We start from the raw sequence: 23,426 nt of genomic DNA on the forward strand, positions 1-23,426 counted from the left end.
AATTACAACGTGTTGAATATTCTGAATACTTAAGTCTTTGTTTCTTGTTGAAAACGTTTTAAATCTAACCCCCCCCCCCCTAAATTAATGGTATGTTCTCCGTATTCAGTCGCGCGTGCTGAATGTTGTGGCTGACTCGGCAGCGAACAGCCGAACTCAGACGGACTAGTTTGTCAAGTTAGGGAGCGGGTGAGTAAACAGCTTCAGTTTCATCCCAGGTGAGTAGTTATTTTTTAGTTTCTTCCAGTTACATGTCGATTTTAACAACAACAACAGATGTGTTGTTGTTACTAAAGTTTTTTGTCAACTAAGTTAGAGTGATTGACAGGTGGTCAGACTCAGTTGGTTCTACTGTACGTAGTTGGTTGTCGCTTAGCTTAATGGTTCACATGCAGCTAAGCTAGTCGAAAACAAAACAACATGTAGCTGTGTTTCAACAGTGAGCTACAACTGTATGTTTTGTTTTGTCACAGAAACGTGGAACTTGACCAATGATAAATAGAATAGAAAATGTTTTACGAACCTCTACTTTCATGTCTTTTCCTGAATGAAATGTATTATGGACCCCAGAGTTCAGTAACAATCTATGTGTGTGTTTACATGCACACCTGACGATGTTATTATCAGACCTCATCTCATCTCTTTGGTGTGCGTGTGTGTGTTTGTGTGTGTGTGTGTGTGTGTGTGTGTGTGTGTGTGTGTGTGTGTGTGTGTGTGTGTGTGTGTGTGTGTGTTTGTGTTTGTATTGAAATTTCCCTCTTTGTTTGCTGCAAACTGTCGTGGAAATTCCTGTAATGAAGGCAATCACAAGGAACTGTTTTTATTTTACTTTGCTGCAGCAGAAAATGAGTGTTGGGTTGTAAGTCCCACTGAATCATAATTTAGAGAGTTATCATTTTTTACATGAAAACGTTGTACTGAACTTTTGTTGGGAAAAGCACAGAAGGAAGCTACCCATGGGCTCTGGTCTTGAAGATAAGTTCTAGGCAGTTTAGGTGAGATAAAAGCAGTCAAAGATGAGAGTATTTTACTGTGGAAACAGTAGTTGAATTGTTAACATCACAAAACCACGATCCCAAACTCCTAGCGGGAGAAACTAAAACATTAGCTGCTCTCTTATTGCTTTGTGTGTCCTTCGTCTGGGAACTGATGACCAAGCAGTTGTTGAAAGCTGTCAGAGTGGACAGATTCCATTTCACCTCTCCCTTCCCATTACCCCATGATAATGGGGCAATGCCCTCTGGTCTAACCTCTGGAAAATGTTTCGTAGTCTTTATTTTCAGGCAGGGATGCATGTTTTGTGTCAAGGCGATACTATTAGTTTTGGCAGCTGAGTTATTTGATTTGTTTTATACGGCAGTTGTTCCTCATTTATTTAAAAATAGTGATCTTTCAAATTCAACTCCCTTTGAAATATTTTGTATTCTGTCTCGTCTTTGTTTTCCATGCCTGTTGTATTTGGCACCAATACAGTTCAATCCTAACCCCCCCTGTGTCCCACCCCCACAGTGTCCTCCCCGCCTTGTACTATCTCACAGGACTGTTTCAATATTTGTAATCACATATACGAGACACAGAGACAGGAGTCTGCAGGGGGCTGAACACACTAATAAATCAGGAGTGCAGCCCTCTTAGAATGCTACAGTGCATAAAGTCATTGTTCCTGCTGTCAGAACCTGACTGGATGTTTTTAAATAGATTCCCATGGTCTTACTGTTGGTGCAGCTGTCACTAAAACAGTCAAATTGCTTTACATTGTCCTGTATTGTTAGTAGCAGCTATCAACAGCACAATACAAATGTTAATGACAGAAGTAATGAATTAAAATATTCTGTAATGGTTACATGACAACAAGATTAAATTCTGCAAAGTTGCCAACTTTTCCAAAACAATTGTACCTGTCAGCAGACATCATTATCAAAACAAGGGTTTATTGATCTAGGTGTCAATCATGCCATTTTCGTAAACGGAACAGTAATTGTTCCATCAATAGTTACTTCATGGTGAATTGTTCATATAAAAACAAACTTTTCTGTTTTCTGTTAAAGAAAAGTGTAACATGATCCTGTAAACCTCAGGTAATGAGAAAAACATGTCGGAGAGAAGAGGGTGAAAAAGAGCAGATGAGTGTTGAAGATCGCCTGAAAACAAGGGGCCAAAAGAAGGACCATGGTTGACGCTGATGGAGGGACATTGTTGAGGCATTCGGTCATTGGGCTGCACTGTGCTTTATGCATGCAGCTAATATCGTATTCACTCAAGATTAGGACCAGAAAAGCCTCCACTTGGGCAAATGTCTGGCTCTGCTGCGGCTAATATGTTCATACCTCCAGGCTCATGTGTAACGACTGAAATATGCACACATTGCATGTTGTTATTCACCATTACACAATACAGAGAACATTGGCATTAAGCAGACACATCCATCGTTTTGTATCTGTGGTATGATGGATGTATTTATTATGTTCTCTGTACAGTAAGAGCACATTAGTGTACATTATTAATGTCAAAGACACTTAGTTGTCAAAAATAGGTTTAGTTTATGGTGTTTTGATTGAAGGAACGTCCCTCTTATGTAGGTTGAGGGTTTGTTAAATGTTGACTTTATCTTAGTTTAGGTTAATTACTACTTAATTCCTGCAACGTATTAAAACCTTCAACCATCAAATCTTTTAAGACAAACAGGATCAGCAACATGTGGCTGTCTGAAGGACTGTTTGAGCTGTGGTATACATAAACAGGAAGTGGGTCTAACATTTGACGTAACACAACCCTTAACCCTATTATATGACAGTGTCACTGCTCTGCTTTTTTAAAGCTAGTTTTAATAAATCTACTCAAGAGGTTTTATTTGTTATTAATGAATATCTAAATTCAATTTCCTTGAAATTCACACTTCTCTAATTTTGTTTTATGGCTCCTTAATGTTTCTGAACAACAGGGCATGTCCTCTCTGGGTCTTTGATGAATATTTACGACGCAGAGCTTTCCTTTTATTTTTTACGTGCTTCCTCCAAACTCACAACATGACAATCTGTGATTGTGAACCCTGACAATGTGTCATTCTCTCTGCTCATGATTTATTCATTTTAATGGTGACTCTGCACCATTGGACTCTAACATTGATTTCAATCACAAGCACCGTCACAATAGTGCTCTCACGAGTCTCCCTTCAGTGACGTACTGCTTTATGAGTCATCATCACCTTGTAAAGGGAGGTTAATGTTTACAGCAAGCGTTAAAAAGTTGCTGCATTTGAAAGTGTCTTTACATGGATTTTCGACCCCATTTGATCTCATGTCCAGATTAACACCGATGCTGAGTGTCGACTGTTTTTTTGGGTTTTTTTCAAACACGCAGCGACACGCATAGCCTGTTCAGATTCCAAAGAAACAACCTGGCATTTTCCTGCTAGCTGTAAGGCACAGACTTACCCCGCCCCTCGTTTTTCCCTCCCTGTCTCAGGTGGAGGAACTAGTACCATGGTGGGAGTGGAGCGCAGGTTTGAGCAGGCTCGGGTGTGACAACAGACGCCGGCTGTATCGCGACTATCAGAGGAGGACCAGAATGGCTCGAAGTGTTAACTTTGACCTGAGCCACCCTATCATAGAAGACTGCCTGGAGTAAGTGTTCTTCAGCGTTCCAGTTTGTGTCGTTGTTCCTAAGCTGTCGGCTGTAGTGCCTCTGAACACAAAGCCAGCGATTAACACGACTCTTTCATGTCACAGACCCACGAAGTGAAGTGTGCCAGCCGTTATTTGTGTGTTACTGTTTTTAAACTACCTGATGAACTTTTTTTTATAAACAGGACTTGTTTTTTCTGTCTTTCTTTGTGTCCTCTTTCTGTCTGTTTCTGTGCTAGATAGTTGATAGTCTGAACTAGGTAGTTTGGTTTGCGTGACGCTGCTGGCACCTGAGTCAGACATGTTTTATCTCTGGGGCTGTCAGTTTTTAGAGCGCTTTGGATGGGCGTTTGTGTTCACAGCTCACACAACCTGTGTTTCTCATGCCCATCAGGAGCCCGGCGGATGAGGAAGGTGTTCACGACTCGTTCAGCCAGCTGATTGCGGAGCAGACCCAGAATGGAGGCCCGTCTGAAGCCTTGGAACTGCAGCGCCTGCAGAGTGAGCTGCATGAGGAGAACCAAGGTAAGGTGTGATTGAGAGCGTTAGATACAAGTTCTAGTGTGCGTACTGATAGTGTGACACAAGACTGAATATGAGGGTTATCTGTTCTTCACAGACGATGTGGTCTACCTGTCCAGCCAAAGGCACGGGGAGTGGGAGAACGATGGAAGGCAGACGGACCCCCTCATAGCTGAACGCTGGTCCTCGGCGACCTTGAAGGTTCTGTCGTCCATGCCCAGTCGCACAATCGGTGAGTCTTCTTGAAAGCTAATGAAGAACCTCTGCAGATGCATGAGACGCATGACAATCATCGTAAACTGGATGAGACTGCGAAGAGCGCATGCGATTCAGTTGCCACTGCTCTTGGCTGTATGGAGCAAATGTTGTCATTAAGCAAGAGCAGAAAGATGGTACAGTTTCATCAGGAAGAGGCTTTTCAGCTTCCTGTCGGCATGTGTGGAAAATTCATGCGCTCTGTCAGGTTGATTCCTCGACAGCTGCTGTCTGTCCAAAAGCTGTTGGAGTCGATCCACTGGACGTTAAGAAAGTTCTTGAAGACTTCGAACTGGAGAAGTCTCTTGGATGAGAGACGAAACGTCTTCAAGAACTTTCTTAACATCCAGTGGATTGACTCAAACAGCTTTTAGATAACTATGACCTGGATGACTGAGAACCTACACAGTCAGCTGCTGTCTGGTTTCTTTGACTGTGCCTTGATTAATATCTGATGGTTTTACACCAGAAACAAGATGGGAGGCAGCAGTTACTGATGATTTTTCAGCTGTTCCTTTCTGCAACAACCAAATGAATGGATTTAAATGTTGGCAAGTTTACGTTGGATTGCCTTGAAGGCAGTAAAGGCTCCGGATCCCGACAGTGATCAGCCTGATGTCTCTGTCAGGTCGCAGCAGGGGGGCCATCATCTCTCAGTACTACAATAGGACCATGCAGCTACGGAGACGCAAGCAGAGCAGACCCTCCATCCAAGACTTCTCTCGCTCATCCAGGCCGAGCATCCGAGGGTACGGCATGGACGTGGACACCATGGACGCAGAGGGAGCGGAACGTAAGAGCCTAGAAGGAAAAACCCGTCCTTGTCACTTCCTGTGTTTCTAACGTGAACGACTCCACGTGGGTTACAGTCAGTAAGACAGAGCGCCTGGTGAACAACCTCCAGAACCTGTCGGCCAGCGACAGGGTGAGGATGATCCGAGCCATGCCCCTGAGTGTGGGCGAGAAGAGTAAACTCAGGTAGACGAGGCCTCAGATCTCAGAGTTCTCGTTCAGTTACGTGTCATTCGTTGTGTGAGAGTCTGAACGTCTCTGTCTGCAGGAGATCAGCAGTACAAAAGGAGCAGCGCACACTCTCTGGCAGTAAGATCCCCTGTTGCAGTCGACTCAAATATTACATCATCATTGTGAGTCACCAGAACCGCCCATATTCTGCTTCCTGCATATTTTATCTTACATTTCACTTTTACCCCCCGACAGTGTTTTTAGGGTACGTGCCAGTTGAACCAGGCAGAAAATATTATCTATTATCTTGAGTTTAGCTGGTCTGAAGTTAATCACAGGATTTTTATGATCAGATTGAGCTTCCTGTTAATTTGGTTAGATGCTATAATTAGCATTTTTTTCTTAGCACTTCAAAGAGTTTATATTTACAATGAAAGATATCTGTTAATATTTAATATGTTGTCAGAGTCCCATAATACCACTGTATGGACTGTTTGTTGACCTTATCAGTGTCTGGATTGCAAAAATCATTGCGTCATCTGTCTAGACTTATTTTAAACCTCTTGTAGCTTCGCTGTGTCTTAATGTCGGTGGCGAGTTCTTAAATATGTGTAAGTTGATAACAATAATGTGCAGGAAGTGTGTGTAGTTATCGTGTTCGTGTGTCACAGATTAAGACTGTCAGAAACAAAACACATGACTGTTCATTTCTAGCAGCTGTTTGTTTTTTTCTGAAATAATAGTGTGTTAAGATTTATTTAAAATGATGCCCCCCCAGGCTGTGAGACAGAGTTGGTACAGCTGGCTGTCCTTCCTGCACTCCCTCCAGCTGTGGCAGGTGGCCCTCAAGAGAGTCAGCGGGCGTTTTGGCTCAGGCGTCCTCTCCTACTTCCTCTTCCTGAAGACTTTGCTCTTCTTCAACCTCTTCCTGTTCCTGGTGATGGTGGCATTCTTGGTGTTGCCCCAGGCAGCGCACCCCCCAGCGCTGCCTGTGGGGAGACCCCCCTTCTATGGACTAGAGCTACTCACCGGAGCGGTAAGCCGTGTGTCACAGTGGTGTTGAATTTAACCTATGGTGGGGGTGTTGCGTGACCTTGGACGTAAATCTTCTGCTCATGTCTGATATTTTTACGTCACTCAATAAAAACTTCCTGCAGGCTTGCCTTAAATGTAAGATGTATACAGAAGAACCTTGCGATACGAATTGAATCTGTTCCATGTCTGAGCTCGTAAATCGAACAAAATTTCCCCATTTAAAATAACTAAAATCATTTTAATCTGATCACGACTTGAAAAAAAAGTCCCAAACATTCTAAATTATGAAAAGTTGTTTAAATCAGTCCACCGGACTTTAAGAAAGTTTCTTGAATATGTTTCACCTCTCATCCGAGAGGATTCTCTAGTTCTTCTCCAGAACTGCAGCTTTGAATAACCATGACCTGGATGAATGAGAACTTACATAGACATTCCCCTAAATTATGAAAAAAAACGACACATTTTTTTCAACAAATAGACACACAGACTTTACTTATAAATAATTATATAAGTTATGTAAACAATGATAAAGAAGGAAAAGAAATGTAAAAGTGACGAGAACTCATGAGCTACGTCTTTACTCCACCAACGAGAATGAGATCCGGTCTCACTGATGTTGTATCAATCCGCCAACATATGGTGGTGTTCTAAAGCATGGCTTCTATCTCTTATTTTGCTTGTATGTCGTACAAAAACGTGGACAGAGCAACGGCTCATAAAACAACTCGTATGTCGAGCGGCTCGTACCTCGAGGTTCTGCTGTAGATTCAGGCAACGTTTCGACTCCGTTTTGACTCCATCTGTCTTTCGTTTCAGGGCTTCTTCACCGACACAGTGATGTACTATGGGTACTACTCTAACTACACACTGCATGCAGGCTGCAGGGATGATGTTCAAGTGCAGAACGTGTCTTCACCCAACGGAACCAGTGAATGCGTGTCGAAGCTGCGGCCGTACAACATGCCTTTGGCGTATTTCTTCACCATTGTGATGGTGTTCTTCATCACGTGCATCATCCTAGTGTATAGGTGTGGTGTGTTTTTGAAAAAAAGATGAGAACTCACCTTTGAGGATTGGTTTAACATGGATTGATAGCAGATTAAAAGTTCTGACACGCAGTTTCCCAACAGCATGTCAAAGTCGTTTGGGCAGAGCTTCCGAATCGGTAAGTCCCACAGTATTTTGGCCATGAAGGTCTTCTGCTCCTGGGACTTCAAGGTCATTAAGAAAACGTCTGTGAAACTCCTGTCTGGGAACATCTGCACCCAACTCAAGGTGTGTTTAAACCCCCAAACACACACACCTGACACAAACTTATTGAAATCTCTTTTTTATGTCCTCTTTCAGACAATTTACCATCAGGACTGTGTTGATCAATGACATTCTGCTCCTCCTTTGTCCCTCTGGTTCCTCCTCTTTTACCTTCTTCAATTCTTTCCTCCCTCAAATCAATCTGTCCTTCTCTCTCACTTCTCTCTGTCGTTCCCCCTCTCTCTCCAGGAGCTGTTAGCAGAAGTCAATCATAAGAATGTTAAGAACACTTGTTCCCAGATGCTGTGGAGTCTGATGGTTCACGGCCTGGCTTGGGCTATCTGCATAGCGAGCACTGCTGCCTGTGTGCTTGGAATCTACTACTTCTCTGATCATATGCATCAGGTGAGGCTGAGCACCTTCAGTCAGGATGAAGTATAAAAACTGTGGCTGTCAGGTGTTCATCAAAAGCCTTTAATCCTTCAGAAGAAGCCATTAAAGCACTCCGATTGTCTCTCTGCTCAAAGCTGGCTTACAGCGTTGCAGGAGAAGAGAAATAAAAATGCTGAATAAGAAGGAATTTCCCACAGGACGTCATCCAGTTCCTCTCTCCCCAACAGAACCTTCAGAAGAGTTCTCGTGTAGCCGTCCAGGACCCTTTGCTGAATGAGGCCAGCCTGCTGGCTCTCCCTGTGGTGGTGTCCCTCATCAACCTGCTGCTGCCCGGCCTGTTCAACCTGGCGGCCTGGATGGAGGACTACGAGTCGCCCACTGTGCGCACGTATGTCGCCATCGGCAGGTACGAACAGGGAGACTAGACAGTGAGGGCTAAGAAGAAGAGTCGGGATTAGGTCGTAGTCTCAATCAAAAGTTACAGTTTTGTTCTTGAACATGTTTGCCGTCTTTTTTCCAGAAACTTGATGTTGAAAGTCAGCGTTCTAGGAGTCCTGTGCTACCATTGGCTGGGTCGGGTGGCTGCCGAGCCCGCACTCATTGGGCTGAAGGTCAGATTAATGGTCTCATCTTGACCTGGGTGCCACAGCTGTATTTGAGGAACATTGAAGCTCACTGGTTCGTTCTCTCTGCTGTGTTAACATCATCTCCAGTGCTGGGAGAGTTTTGTCGGCCAGGAGCTTTACCGCTTCCTTCTCATGGACTTCTTCTTCACTCTGTTGGATACCTTGTTTGGGGAGTTCCTCTGGAGGTTAAAAATCCCTTACTTTGTAATCTGGGAGCATTCGAAATTAATTCAAAGAAGGGTGTTTTTGTTGTTTCACCACAACGTGTTAGACCCTGTCGTTTCCTCTTATGTTCCCTGTAGGTTGTTCTCTGAGAGGGTGCTGAAGAGGAGGAGGAAGCCGGTGTTTGATATCGCCAGGAACGTCCTTGACCTCATCTATGGACAGACACTGGCCTGGTACAGAAGAAGTTCAGACACGCAGCAGGTTCTGTTCAATCAGTTGCTCCTGGTGCTGACAGGGAACTTTTTCCTTTTCAGGTTGGGTTTCCTCTTTACTCCTCTCCTGCCTGCAGTACAGCTTCTCAAACTCTTGCTGCTCTTCTATGTTAAGAAGGTAAAAACAGCTTGAATACTTTGGAACAGTGATTCACAACATGAATAATATCAAATAGCCAGATGTGGACGGCCCTTACAGGAATACTGGGTCTTGTGACAGGTTACTTTTGCAACCTGGGATGCAGTATTTTGACAAATATCACACAAAAGTTGACAACTGTGCTAACGGCATTGACCTTTGACCCCGACCTGTGTTTCTCCCACACACACACACACTCACACAGAGCAGTGTGATGATGAACTGTCAGGCCCCCAGGAGACCCTACAGAGTCAGTCAGATGACTACCATCTTCATCACTCTCCTCTGTTTCCCCTCCTTCCTTGGTGCCTCTGTGTGTGTTACGTACACCATGTGGAGGTACACACACACACACACACACACACGCACACACATCTGACAAAATAACAGCTTTTGTTTGTCTGTTCACTTATTGGTTGTCAGCATTTGCAGCAGTTGATCTCCGTCAGTGGACTTTTTCTGATGCTTCGGACATTTTTCGTTTTGTTTTGTTTTTTTCTGACCGATCACAAAATGCTCTGCGTCAGTTCAGTCTTTCCTCTCTCCATAGCATCACCCCGTCCTCCTCATGCGGCCCCTTCAGGGAGCTGAGAACCATGTTCCAGGCCGGGAAGCGCTGGGTGGAAGACCTGGAGAAACATAATCAGGACCTGGCAGTGCTGGCCAGGGCTCACTCCTACCTGGTGGAACACCCTTTCTTCTTGTTTGTTGGAGCAGGCATCTTTCTGTAAGTACACACACAAACACACACGTTCTATCTGGTCATTAGATTATTGATGCACTCTTTTTCCTCCTCATCAGGATCGTCATCTACTTCCACATTCAGGTGGTGGACGGCCAGAGGAAGATCATCAGCCTGCTGCAGGAGCAGATAGAAAATGTACGACCGCTCTTCACACACGGTTTCTCCACCTGTTCAGTTCACGTGATGAATCTGTTCACTTTCATTTTCTCAGGAGGGAGAGGACAAGAAGTTCCTGATCACTCGTCTCCAGTCTATCCACGAGCGGAAACGAACCCCTAATCGAAGACTCACGAGTCAGGTTGGTGTTTTTCATCTACAGTCATCTCTGGAAACTGATGTTCTCTTACCTCCTGTGTGGCTTTTATTTTGGCTCCAGGTCTCCAGCTGCTGAGATGTCTTGAAAGGACCAACCTCCTCCTCTTCCTCCTCCTCAAATTAGTGAGGATGTAACTGGAACAAAATACAGTAAAGGACCAACCGTTCAAACGTTTTATACATGTGGTTTGTGTAAAGCTGTCACAGGATTTTAGTATTTTGAGTCTTTTTAGGAAATATCAGTTGGAATCATGAAGTTAAATATGGACAGAATATTTAACGTGACAAATCTTAAAGCTGACGTCGTCAGTTTTTAGGTTGTAGTTGCCTCTGCTAGAAGCACTTTGAATTGACAACAGCCTTCCGTTTTAATTGTGCTGTTTTACATCCGTTTACATATGTTGTAGATAATCTGTGTGATTCTGAAATCATCTTGCGTTTTCATTTGTTTCATAGTGACAACTACCACTGTATTTTCATACTTTTTAAAATTAAATTAAGTTTTAACATGTCACATTGTGTTTGTCTTTATCTGTGTGTGTGTCTTTGTGTGTGTGTGTGTGTAAGATGTGGACACTAATACAAGCACAAGAAAATGTTACAAACCCAGCGACCTGGTATTGCTAGCATTAGCATGTTAGCATTGCTGTTTGTTTTCTCTCCACAACATGCAAATACAGAATAAGACCAAATTATATCACCTATAAGACACACAAAATGTATTTTTAATATAAAAATAAATATGCAAGCATTTTAGTAGTCACAAGAATAAAGTCATCTTATTTGTATTTTTTATTAGTAAATATTAACCATTAAATAATATATATTTTCCAAAACAAGAGCAACGAATAGAAACAGCAGCACCATCATGGATTATTATCTTAACAGTGTTCAGAACCACATCCCACAAACCGACTGGGAGGCGTCTTCGCTTCCACTGCTCACACACCTGAATACACCGATAATATGTACAGCATAAATGCGAATATGTTTAAACAGTTCGTGTTTGACTCCACAGATGTCTTTGAAACGTCCCCAAAGTGTAACTGTGTTTGGAAGACGATACTTGGAACTAGATGGTCTTCCTTTTTGTCCTGCTGCTCACAGGTGCTTCTTTAAAGAGTGATTCAGGTGCCGTTATTGAGCATGCCGAGTAGCGTCCTGGGGTCCATCTCTTGCTGCTGCGCCATCTTCTGCACGTCGAAGCCCAGGTACTTGAGGAACTGGATGACGCTCATCTCCTGCCCCGTCAGCTGGTCACGGATGGTTGGGCAGGAAGGGTTGCAGTGAGGCCAGGGGCAGTTGTCGATCAGATGTAGGGGGCAGCTCCTCGCCGCTGACGTCTTGTGCTTCTGGCGGCTGTGGCTGCCGTTGATGTGGTTGCTGTCCTGGAGGCTCCGGTCCCAGCAGTGGAGCGCTCTGGGCAGGGAGGTGCCCTTCACCTGGATGTCCATCCAGTAGCTGTAGGGAGGGCAAGGAGGATGGGAAGGCAGAACTTAAACCCAAAATAACCATTTCCAGTTCTGTACTGTATTTATGAGAGTATTTTTAACAATATTTGTTTATAACTATTATGAGCTTACAATTAAAAGCATTTTTTTAATACAGTCCAATTTTTTTTACATATGCATTTTGACGATATTTACCATACATCACACATGCTTCATTCATGAATGAATAACAAAATGTCTTTTCAAGGTTATAAACAGGGCTTTGAACCAGAATCTTTTGCCAATCAGTTCGATCCGAACAGAAACTGAATTATAACGTTTCCGGTTTTGCGTTCCACCCGTAAACTGACGTTCCTGAACCGGTTAGAACAAAAAAATAAAGTTCCTGAACCGGTTAATAACGTTCCTTGTAAATATAAATATGTAGGTGCCGTATTTTGCGCACCATAAGACGCGCTTAAAAGTCTTTAAAATTTTCTCAAAAATCAACGCTGCACCTTTTAACATTAAGCGTCTTATGTGTACACTGAGTTCAGAAATCGGTAAAAATGTTTTTGTGACTTTAGTCAGCGGTCAGCCAGCTCGGCCATTGTCCACCGACATAGGACGTATTACGTCACTACGTACGCCGGAAGCGATGGACCAATTAGAGAACATGACGTGAGGCTACGTCCGGCACACCTCCGGTAGGTACCGGTATAGGGTGTGTGCCGGTACTGTACCGCAGGTGGTTAACATTTGTTTGGATGAAGACCCCCGACAATGACGTCAGCGAAGAGACACGCTCATGACGCAACATGTAAACTCCAGGCTATCAGTTCCGGTTCACCTAAAGAGACCGGGGGGCTTTTTTCACGCTTCTCCATCTGTCTTGATCTGTGACTCCATGCCCCCCCCCCACACCACCGCTTCTGTCAAAAACACGTCAAGCGGCTGAATTCTGAGCTCGTCTTCATCCTGGAGGATTAACGAAAGAACTCCACCCGCTGGACATCGGTGTGAACAGAGCCTTTAAAGTTGTGCTGCGTGTATCGTGGAGTGATGGATGAGAGACCTGAACACACGTTTACCAGGACTGGAGGCAGTGCCGAGCGAGTTACACCCCCACAATATGTGGTGGACTGTGGATCCTGGACTAACGTGTCTGCTTCGACTTTTGTCCGATGTTTCCCAAAAGCCGGCATCATTACCGGACAGACACCCGGGAACGTGACGGTCAGCAGTAGAGAAACTACCGAGATATTCAATGCAGACCGAAGATGAGGACTTCGAAGGATTTAGCACAGATTTATCAAAAAATAAAGGAATCAAAACATATTTTAAAAAATCATGTAGGTGTATTTTTTGAAATTTAAATACGTAGTACAACACAGTCCAACCACAGTCACCTTTTTGTTTCCGTTAGCAACCATGTACCGGACAATAAGGTGTACTGTGTGTAAAAGTACAGAAATAAACTCCGTTATTTAGACTGCACCTCTTTGTACAATGAGCCGAATGGTAGGCAAAATACGGTAACTTAAGGACTTTTAATTTGGCAACTAAGGCAATTAGTTTATATACTATAATTATAGATATATCCCTACAGTAAACAGCACCACAGCACTACACCTCTGCTTTATGACAGTTATATCACTGTGGTTAAGGCTTATGCCTCCTACTTAGACACTACATGAAATTAGACAAGAATAACTTCCACCATGTCATTTATTGCTGAACAACAGATCTTCATTGTGCTTCTCCCATAGCTCAATATTATTACAAAGCGCTGGCAGTACGGGAACACACTGCTCTGAAAATGACTGCAGCCAATGAGTTAATGTCTAAATCATACATTTTCAGATTGACACACTGCACTGTTTACCTGTTATGATTAAATGGTGACTGGGAGACTGCCCTTTTCCTAACTGCTGCTGTTAGCCTCTACTTCTCTCTGCTCTCATCCAGTGAATGACAGGAAGTGAGGCCAAATATTTTTTTCAAGGACGAAAAACCCCCGCGGTATTAACCGGTTTACAATTATTTTCTGTTCCGATTCTGTACTGGAACATTAAAAAATATAAAATTTCCAGTTTTCGTTTTCGTTCCATGAACCAGTTCAAAGCCCTGGTTATAAAACATACAAAAATTATTAAGAATTTATAAATCAAGTAAAATGATGTAAACTTTTTTTTCCCGTGGAAATTTCAAGAATGATGTAACTCTAAACAACGTAAGCCGAATTATTTGTGTATCTATACACACACACACACACTTACACACACACACACACACTCACACACACACACACACACACACACATACTGTATATATTCATACATTATACTGTACAGTATATTCATTCATCAGCGACCCCTGTTGGACAAAGAGTATAACTAACAGTTCTGATTTACTTACGTTCTTGTGATGAGCTCGTGTGAGAGACAGGCTGGAGCAAACATCGCCCTGCCATTAAAATACATAATCATACGGTCAACGGAGCAGCTTGTATATGTGTGTGTGTGTGTGTGTGTGTGTGTGTGTGTGTGTGTGTGTGTGTGTGTGTGACCCTTACGGTAAATCACGCAATGTGCTCCTCAGCTCCTGTCCCAGGTTCTGAATGTACCTCCACTGCCCCTCGTGAACTGGCTGTCCGGTCAGGTGGATGTTGTCGACGGTCAGCTGGGCTTCGTCAAACAGCCACTGCACCACGAACACTGGGCCTTGGGGAGGAGAGGAGGACACTGCGGATCAGACGCCAGCCTGTCTTTAGGGTCAGCACCCTAACGACAGGCTGGTGGGTCAGCACCCTAACAACAGGCTGGTGGGTCAGCACCCTAACGACAGGCTGGTGCTCACTCACTCACTCTTTAACGTGGAGTAAAGTTTATATCCAAAGAAACAGTTCCACTCTTCTCCCACGTGAGCCTGTCTGCAGCTCTCCGGCACCAGACCACTCCAGTATCTACACAGCAGAAACAGATCACTGCAAAATCTTTGCTTTCGAATCCTCCATCAGCCCCCTCACCTGACCCCCATCCCACCTGATGCCTCTCTTTATGGCCTCCGTTGGGGCGCAGCTGATGGTGTCCAGGCAGTCGGTAAATTTGTACTGTTTGTTGTCCAGGAACCATCCGGAGTCGGCCAGGCCCCTGACCTGCACCCCTCTATGGCCCTGAGACTCAAGCTGCTCTGCAACATGGTCCACGTTGAGCAGGACGCCTGTACCGCCAGCGCTGAGGACAGAACGGGGGGTGGGGGGGTCAGAGGTTGACAAGCAGAGATTCTCCCTAGGAGAGTTGGCTACTCACCTGCTTCCTGCCAGAAGCATGACCTTGGCCTTGTCCAGACCTTTTGTAAGCAGCTCGTTTACCACCTCCTTGATGATCAGAGACCCCATGAAGGCATAATCACCTGAGTGCAAAACGGGAATTCAATTAGATCTATGTAAATAAAAGGCATCTGGAGAAAAAATATCCTCAACCCCACAAAATGTTTGACATATTCGACTGATTTGTTGTCTTACTTTGATCCGTTTTTGGACTGGCACCGCTCCACACATCACTGGAGCAGTATGGAATGAACCTGCAGGAAAGAGAAACACTGATGTAATGTTCCTATCAATATCTATGTTTCTAATAAGATCTCATTGATCTGACATCATGTTCTCATCAGTTTCTTTGCCCGAAGTTAAATCGTTCTTACACCATGTTGGCGTTCCACCAGTGAGGGTTTTCCTCTGGCTGTGGAGACAGAATTCCTGTTCCTGCGAAACAGAGAAGGGATGAAGGGATAGAAATCCTGATCAAACACGAGAGGAGAAAGAAGAAATCCTTTCCTCCAGGTCCTTCAGAGGCGACAGGATTACGACCGACACTCTCCCCCAACTCAAGCTAACTTCAACCAAAACTGACATAGACAAGACAATGCTGATGTCATTAAACGCAGCGTTGAATGTGAAGAATTGTTACTGAAAAATGGAATAAAATGTAGCTAAAAAAAAAAACCAAAACATTCCTCATTTCCTTCCATAAAAACAAATACAGTAAAAATTGTCTTTATTTCATGTCAACATTTTTCAGTGACCAAAACTAGACTAAAAATGTCCTTTGACTAAAATGAGATTAAAAATACCCAAGAAACAAGATTAAGTTTACTTAATGTGATGACACCTAATAAAGACACTTCACACGGGACTTGAAAATAAAAAAAATACGTAAACAATTAAAAATAACACTTCTTTGCAGTCAGATTTGCGCACATTGACCTTGTTGCGCCTGGTACCTGTTCTGGTTTGCGTCCACTTGGTGGAGCTCATGAGTCTCCTCATCGTCTCATACCTGGTGTCACAGGTCTGCCTGTTGAAACAGTACCATCCACCTGACACACACACACACACACACACACACACACACACACACACACACACACACACACACACACACACACACACACACACACACACACGTTAACAGGTCGTAGGCCTGTGTTTCAGCTCCATCTGTGCGTTCTTGCGGTTCATCCTCACCTTCTAGGAAGAGCAGCCACCTCTTACTGCCTTTTGACTCCTTAATGTAGTACCTGCGTGAGAACACCGAAACGTTACACGCACACGCACACACACGCGCACGCACACACACACATACACACACACATACACAACACAAGGAATGTTACTTTTGATCCTCACATGAAAGCTTTGGCTCTACTCGGATCGTCCTGCTAAAAATCTCTGCAGGAGTCTGTTTACAGGCTCTTAACGGGTATAAAAGACATTCACATCGCCGCGCTGTTGGCAACACACACACGCACACACACACACACACACGCATGCACGCACGCACGCACGAACACACACCCACACACACCTCCATACAAACACGCACACACAAACTTGAGTGTGACAGACTTTAATCCTCCTGCATTCCTACATCCTGTTGCTTTCAATGTCTCTCCTGACATAACAATGATTTTCTGCACCGCTGCTCTCAGTGGACAGCCTGCACCAAGTTGTTTACCTGTGATTCTTCTGCTTCTGAAACTCCACACTTATTCTAAAAAAATAAACCTAAATTTGTCAGTCTGAGATTATAGTCTCAGCGGGGATCAAAAAATTGTCTCGGGATGCTGTGCGCAGGGTCTTTGTCTCCCTTTGGCCTGAAAAGCGCTCGAGTTCCCTCTGATCAGGTGCTTTGAACCGTTTCGGTCACATCCGAAGTGACAAGGACACAAGGACTAGGAAACAACCGCAGAGTAACGCAAACTGGTCGCACCAGGTCTCATAAATACACCACACAGAGCGGTGACCGGTCTCTAAAAGGACATACTGTAAACAGTCGAGGTGTTCACTTACCCTGCAGGTGATCCGTCATTGCAAGTCACAGATGTGTTCTTCAAAAAGCTCAACTGCATGTCTTGTTCGAGCTTTTGCGCAGAGCACGGGTACAGCGACTGCGCCAAGTTCTTGATCTGAACCATGAAGTTGTCCATGTTCCCCTCCACGGCTGTGAAGTCCAACGGGAAGCTCTCGGCCCCCTCCACCCGCTCACCGTTCGCCTGGTTCTGCTGCGGCGGCACCCGCCGCGTCTGCGCCCGACCGCCGGGCGTTCTCTTCGCCTCCGCCGGTGCGCCCAAGTGGATGAAGAGCAGCAGGAGGCAGGAGCGCACCACGGCCAGACCAGCCGAGCTTCTCATCGCCACACGGCTCTGCATGTCTAACAGTTACTGGTAAACCTCTCTGGGCAGTGAGCAAGAGACTAGAATGCAGTAAAGCATATCCACAGAGCCGCTGGAGAAGTGAGAAGTTCTTTGAAAACAAACGGACTCCTCGTGGAAACTCTGGTGAAAGGTTTGCAGGGTAAACGCAGCTTAAGGTTCTTCATGGTGTTTCAGAGATGGGGAGCTTGTTTAAATAATTCACCTCAAACGCACGTGAAATCCCATAATAGGCTTCATTTGTGAAAGTAAAGCCGTGCGCAGCCATCGCGGTACCGCGGGCCCGGTTGGAGACCCGTTGGTTCTGTTGGCTCTGGTCCTGCTGCGGATGAAGGGGGATTTTATTTCAAGCCCCTCCACCCCATCCACCCCTCGTCCCGCGTGCTTCTCACTCCCGTGGGCCAATCATTACGATCATTGGCTGACGCTCCTGTCGGGGGCGTCGGTTTCACGCCAGGAGCGCGCGCACGTCTGGCACGCCCCCTCAGACGGTTCACTCACACGTACAGTCGGCTCCTTCTGATGTCGTGTCATCATTTGACCAGGCTGCCTTTGAAGTGTGTGATTGGATGTGGTGTGTGTGAGGAAAATCACCGTCGCGCCCGACATGAAGACACGGCCCTGGGAGACAAGCATCCATGTTCACGTGTCCTGTGGATGTTTCTCTTTCTTCCTTCGCTTATCTTCCACAGATGAGTTAGAAATGGAAGGAAGAGGAAGATATCGCTCTGACGGAGAGCTCTGAATCGCAACTGTGTCGTGCGTAAAAATCTTGTGCGGTCTTTGAGTTCCAATCGACTTTTACGCACAAACACGCACAGTAAACCTATCCCAACTCGAATAGTAAATATATATCTCCATCAAGGCCCACAATTCAGTTAAACTGAATAAGTACTCAGTTAAACAGATTTGTAAAGGCTTAACGGCTGAAGTGGGGAGAAAAGTTCGGTTTAACTGGATTGTGAATGTGTGAAAGAACACTTTCCAGTTGAGTGAAAATCCTCATCATAATCTCCAGATAACAACAGTTCCACATCAGGGTTTTTCCACTTGATGCTTTTTCTTCCTACTTCAGTCTTTAAGCCTTTGGGAATCTGTTTAACTGAGTACTTACTGCCTTTTTTGATTTCATTACATCCTTTTCATGTTCAGCGCTCTGTCTTTCCCACCATCTTTTTTCCTTTATCTGAGCCCAGCAAAGATTTAGAGCAGCTCATCAAACTACAGGATGTGAAAGTCATGAAATGCAGAGCTCTCCCTCCAAGAGAGCTCACCTCAGTGTCTCACTTCAGGCTCTTCCCCATGCACTACTGCTTGTGTTCATTGTTGATACAATCAAAGAGGATTCTGGTTTCAGCTTCATGCATTGATCATTCCACTCAAGTAGAGCTTATTCTGAAAAACCACATTTTCAGAGGAGGATCTGACTCATCTTTTTACCAAGGACAACACGCTCCCTCATAAAACAGACATAATTTACTCTTATCATCTTGATAGTGAGTTGATCATATAAGATTATGCTCAAAGTAAAAGAACATTCCCATAGAGCATGAATCTAATGTCTCAAGCAGTTTCTGGAGTCTTTTAATGTTCTAGCTAATCGCTATTGAAATATCTTGTTGTAATTGAATTTAATGATGCATAAAATCCTTTAAAACCCAGCACAGATGTCTTCGTGTTCTATTAATCTTTCCAGGTAGATATTAATTTTCCAACCTATTGAGTGATGGAGGAAATTGATTGTTTGTCTGCTTATTCAGACAGTGGCAATTTCCCCCAAAACTGAGAACTGGATTCTGGACTTTGACCCCATACGTCCCTCAGGCGGTTTGTCCGTCAGCTGCATGTCCTCTGCAGCCGCAAATTCACACCTCTCCATCTGTCGGCACCATGTGTCATGTTGTCTCTTCAGTCTAGATTTAGTTATTTAGTTGATACTGCAAGAAAAAGGTCTACAGTTCACACACACACACACACACACACACACACACACACACACACACACACACACACACACACACACACACACACACACACACACACACACACACACGGTCTATTCATTACTTTGCCCTGTAGTTCAGTGGGATGGATGTGTCTCATACTTTGAAGATCCTCTGAAAACCCTGAATGATCAACCACAGAATGCTGTCAGTTGAATGCAGAGAACATGAAAGTATCCCATTCTGGGAGAGTTGGAGTTTGCTTGGGAGCTGAGGTTTCCAGAGGATCCATATACATTCTCCAAATTCAACAAATTTTTTAAAAAACAGTCCATTATTTGGTGTTCTGATGATGCCTGTTCAGCACCACTGGACTGTCCAATGAACATTCCTTTTAATGACAGGGGCTTCATACACTGAAACTACTTTAGTATATGCCTCCATAAGCCGTTGTCGACGGGTTTTAAGTTTGTGTGTATGAACTCATCCATTTGGATTAATGTGCTGTTGCCAGTTTACAGACAGAATTGATCTTAACAGCAGGTAAAATTAGAGCAGGTTAAACCAGATTGGTCACCTTGGTTGCCTGTATTTCTTTTTGTATTTGTTTAGACAAAAGTCAGAAAGGGAATAATATGTATATAAATAAGTTTTTTATTTTAACATCTGATTTTCTCCATCCATTTGTTAAACTGAGGTGGAATACTTTATTTTAAACTTTCAGACTCAAAAATGACTATTTTTCAAATAAAATCAAATAAATGAACACTGCTAAGAGTGAAGAAAATGTTAGATTTGATGTGATTTGCATGATTGTTTTAGGTTTTGAAAGTGAGGAGAGGAAACGAGCTCAAGTAGTGACATCTGAAGAAAGTTATGAGACTTCCTGTATTAAGGTCCATTCAACATCATTTCTTGTTTTGATACTTTTTTTGTAGAAAATGCTTGATTATAATGTGCTGTTCCATATTTCAGCTCAGGTGAGAGGGAAATGTGGGAAAACTACAGCAACTTATTAATATCAGTTTGACAAATTTCTCAAACGGTTCAATGACTTGTTACAACTAGAAAAGAGCCGGTAATTAATTTTCAGCAATTATCAATGACTCAGCTCTTAATTAGAATGTCGCCTTGAGGAGTTCATGCAAGTTGAGCTGCACAGAATCCAGTCATCAATCAATTGAATTTTATAACAAATGCCTTCTCAATGTAAGATGTCGCCACATTTTGTAAATAAACAATTTCATGAAGACTTTCCATGAGAATGACATGCTGTAATTTTTGTTGTTTTTTTTAATTTTGAATTTTTTTTCTGTTATTTGTTGATCCATTTTTATGGACAGTATTTGCGTTTCTAATGTCATTACATTATGCGCTGTTTTGATGAAATTGGTTTCACCCTCATTTTGGACTAATAGCTGAATAAAGTTAGCATTTTTAATTTAATAATATATGTGTGAATTTCTGAGAATCACATAGTGAAAAGCGATTTTTTAAAATTTGAACTTAAAATGCTGTAAATACTAGTGGCCAAATTGAAATACGTCGTCCGAAACAAATAACTGACGTAACAACTTGGGTGAATTGACCCTTTAAACTTGGTTCAAAACAGTCAATAAAGTTTTATTCAAATAAACATTGCTACGTCACGGCACATCATGGCAGCCAGCGGTACGTCTGTGACGGTTTTAACTCCAAATGGAAGAAGGCAAACGGTGAAAGTGTCTCCGAACACGCCTTTATTACAGGTAACACAGATTCAAAGAGCATTTCAGACACACACGATTTTTTTGTTTCCTGATTTTTGTTCTTTCAAAAACTAGTGGAAACTGTTAGCATCTCAGTTAGCCTGATGGCTACCTCTAGTTAGCCAGTGACCGATCACTTTCTGAATTCACCAGGATGAAGCTGACTGTTTTCTAACAATTGCCCATTTTCGTGTGTAAAATTCAGGTTATTCTTGTTGTCTTTAGGTGCTGGAGGATGTCTGTAAGAAACATGGATTTAACCCGGACGACTACGGCTTGAAGTACGTAGCTGTCAGAGTCCTGACGGTGATGTTAGCGCTGGGCCTGGGATGCTTAGATGGGCAGCAGCTTAAATGTGTGTACTGTACTTAAATTATGTTGTGTGTGAAGTGTGTAAGTCTTATGAATAACATCACTGACATGTCAGACAACTGCACATCATTACCGGTAATAGTATGTCTCAACTATTGTAACTGGGATATGTTCCTAGAGGTTATACTTTAACATAACTCATCGAAAAAAGAATATATTTTATAATAAGCTAGAAACAGGTAGCAGAAAAATCAGGAAAAATTACAATAATCATTGACAATACAGATAAGACAGTGTCGCAAAGTTAAAAGAAGTGAAACACATTTGTGAAGCTGCCTTACGCTCCACGTCCTCATTGTGATTGATCTTCTTTGTGCGCCATCATTTCCGTTTTATGGTAATCCACTGTTTAAAAAGCCTTATGTTATTGTTCAAAATTCATTATCATAATAGTTAACAAAGTCAAAGAAATAATTTTTAAAAATTCCTGGATCTCATCTTTGTTTTGACCCTTACTAAAATGTAATGTGTACTTCACTTCCAATCTGCTCTTGAAAATCCATCAAGCCTTCCTGGTTTACCTTTTTGTTACTTTAATGAATATGATTTGATTTCACTTCACGTCCATCAGCGCCGTCTCTCTCTGTGCTGACCTCTGAACAGGTTTCAGAGGACTGCTGTTGACCTCACGCGGCCCTGGAGGTTTGCTAACCTGCCCAACAATGCGAAACTGGAAATGGTGCCAAGTACAAGGAAGCAGGCCGGAGGTGACAGTCAGGTGAATGAAAAGAAAGTGTGTGAGTGTATGTGTGCATGGATGCATGCATGTGTGCAAAGTAGTGGTGTTAAATTTTGATTGACCACATGATAGAGACTCATTGTATCAGTTATTAAAGGGACAGTAAAGTCAAAGTGAACCAAGTCTGTATTTGAGGAACATAAGTTTTAAAAAAAGGCTTGGTGGCATTTTTATTTATTTTATGAGCAATGGGGACTTAGAAAAACAATATTTATCGTAGGTTATGGAGCGTGCCATGACAGCGGAGGTGACTCAATCATAGACATCATGGTGAATCCATATCAAGGCCTATAAAGCAAGCGACAACGTAACAAGCCGATATTTTCACTATTATATATCAGGATATCGCCTAAAATCATGTCATTGTCATCGTATACTGAGGTTGAGTTCCCTGTGAACCCACTTGGGTAATTATCCCCTATAGTTACCACCTGATGTATGCAGAGGATGAGAGTTTAGACATCCAGTGACTCATCCCAGCTTGCTTAATCTGAATCAGATTCTGACAGAGATATCCAACTAGTGATAATGTCCCGTTTTGGTTTACTGTGTATTGTGCTGCAGATGCTGACGCACTAGCACGTCAATGGGATTTTCCGTATTATGTTGGCACTGAGCTAGCCACCATTCGTTACTGTTGGACTGTGTGGAATTAATAACAATTCTAGTTTATATTATTATGTCTTGTATTTACGAATGTATAAGGATTAGGGGCTGACATACTCTTTTTGTATGTTTTATTTCAGTTTCACAGATCTTCTCAGTAAAAGGACCTGTCTATCACTTTTGATATTGTTTACCTTTCACGAGTGCCATAATTGCGTGATAATCTGGGGGGGAAAAAATGTATGCAATATCTCCAGTAGCTCCAGACATTAATTAATTGTCCAGTTAACCTTGGGAATTCAGAATAAATAATATGGGTTTTCCAAAAATGATCTTACCTTCAAATCTCTTTGGAAATCATCTGGTTGCTCATAACAGATCCTCGGATCTTTGGTCATATTGACCCGGTTTATCCATGCTCTCCATCTCCTTACTAGCTCCCCAAAAGGTATTCTGAAGAAGGATAGGTCCTTGTGTTTGTGTTTATGTCCTGTTGTGTTGGCACAACTGTTCACCTCACAGGTAACCATGTTCTTTATCGGGTTTATAGCTTCAGTGATCGCACTGGG

At 43.2% G+C, this 23,426-nt stretch overlaps 3 protein-coding genes across 6 annotated transcripts in view; 2 read left to right on the forward strand and 1 right to left on the reverse strand.

Annotated features, from left to right (window-relative positions):
- Positions 1–123: 123 nt before the first annotated feature.
- Positions 124–10,816, forward strand: tmc6b (transmembrane channel-like 6b). Of its 3 annotated transcripts, XM_068320793.1 has the most exons (21): positions 124–218; positions 3,466–3,623; positions 4,018–4,148; positions 4,243–4,377; positions 5,029–5,193; positions 5,270–5,378; positions 5,461–5,545; positions 6,142–6,399; positions 7,215–7,426; positions 7,529–7,673; positions 7,899–8,054; positions 8,270–8,448; positions 8,563–8,653; positions 8,756–8,853; positions 8,971–9,066; positions 9,148–9,223; positions 9,450–9,583; positions 9,795–9,971; positions 10,046–10,124; positions 10,201–10,287; positions 10,366–10,816. In XM_068320793.1, the coding sequence occupies exons 2-21, from the start codon at positions 3,568–3,570 to the stop codon at positions 10,378–10,380; spliced, it is 2,484 nt and encodes an 827-aa protein (XP_068176894.1). In that variant the 5' UTR covers positions 124–218; positions 3,466–3,567; the 3' UTR covers positions 10,381–10,816. The 3 variants fall into 3 exon arrangements, 2 of the variants coding, with proteins under 2 accessions (XP_068176894.1, XP_068176895.1); XM_068320794.1 differs by lacking the exon at positions 124–218 and having other exon boundaries at positions 757–3,623; XR_011036856.1 differs by lacking the exons at positions 9,450–9,583; positions 10,201–10,287; positions 10,366–10,816.
- Positions 10,817–11,079: 263 nt separating this feature from the next.
- notum1b (notum, palmitoleoyl-protein carboxylesterase b) lies at positions 11,080–17,751 on the reverse strand. Its single transcript, XM_068321898.1, has 11 exons — positions 17,088–17,751; positions 16,263–16,315; positions 16,019–16,114; positions 15,440–15,500; positions 15,261–15,319; positions 15,046–15,148; positions 14,779–14,970; positions 14,602–14,699; positions 14,310–14,457; positions 14,153–14,200; positions 11,080–11,765 (listed from the first exon to the last, which is right to left on the reverse strand). Exons 1-11 carry the CDS (start codon positions 17,444–17,446, stop codon positions 11,432–11,434), a joined length of 1,551 nt encoding a protein of 516 aa, XP_068177999.1. The 5' UTR covers positions 17,447–17,751; the 3' UTR covers positions 11,080–11,431.
- A 3,282-nt stretch (positions 17,752–21,033) lies between these two features.
- aspscr1 (ASPSCR1 tether for SLC2A4, UBX domain containing) overlaps positions 21,034–23,426 on the forward strand; it is a 12,808-nt gene continuing 10,415 nt past the window's right edge. The window contains exons 1-3 of one of the 2 annotated variants that reach the window (XM_068322431.1): positions 21,034–21,140; positions 21,366–21,421; positions 22,116–22,230. In XM_068322431.1, the coding sequence (XP_068178532.1) occupies positions 21,051–21,140; positions 21,366–21,421; positions 22,116–22,230 (261 nt within the window). In that variant the 5' untranslated portion in view covers positions 21,034–21,050. Of the gene's footprint in view, positions 21,141–21,363; positions 21,496–22,115; positions 22,231–23,426 lie in introns of those variants that run through there. The other variant, XM_068322432.1, reaches the window with a different exon arrangement.

This window comes from Antennarius striatus, chromosome 8 (genome assembly GCF_040054535.1).
Source record: "Antennarius striatus isolate MH-2024 chromosome 8, ASM4005453v1, whole genome shotgun sequence".
NCBI lineage: Eukaryota > Metazoa > Chordata > Actinopteri > Lophiiformes > Antennariidae > Antennarius > Antennarius striatus.

Excerpts from the sequence above, each read along its gene's own strand:
- tmc6b (XM_068320793.1), top strand. The coding sequence starts at position 3,568 with ATGGCTCGAAGTGTTAACTTTGACCTGAGCCACCCTATCATAGAAGAC. Across the intron at positions 5,379-5,460 it reads GGCGAGAAGAGTAAACTCAG|GAGATCAGCAGTACAAAAGG; the intron begins GTAGACGAGGCC and ends CTCTGTCTGCAG. Across the intron at positions 5,546-6,141 it reads TCAAATATTACATCATCATT|GCTGTGAGACAGAGTTGGTA; the intron begins GTGAGTCACCAG and ends ATGCCCCCCCAG.
- notum1b (XM_068321898.1), bottom strand. The coding sequence starts at position 17,446 with ATGCAGAGCCGTGTGGCGATGAGAAGCTCGGCTGGTCTGGCCGTGGTG. Across the intron at positions 15,320-15,439 it reads TGGTGGAACGCCAACATGGT|GTTCATTCCATACTGCTCCA; the intron begins GTAAGAACGATT and ends TCTTTCCTGCAG. Across the intron at positions 14,971-15,045 it reads ATGCTTCTGGCAGGAAGCAG|CGCTGGCGGTACAGGCGTCC; the intron begins GTGAGTAGCCAA and ends TTCTGTCCTCAG.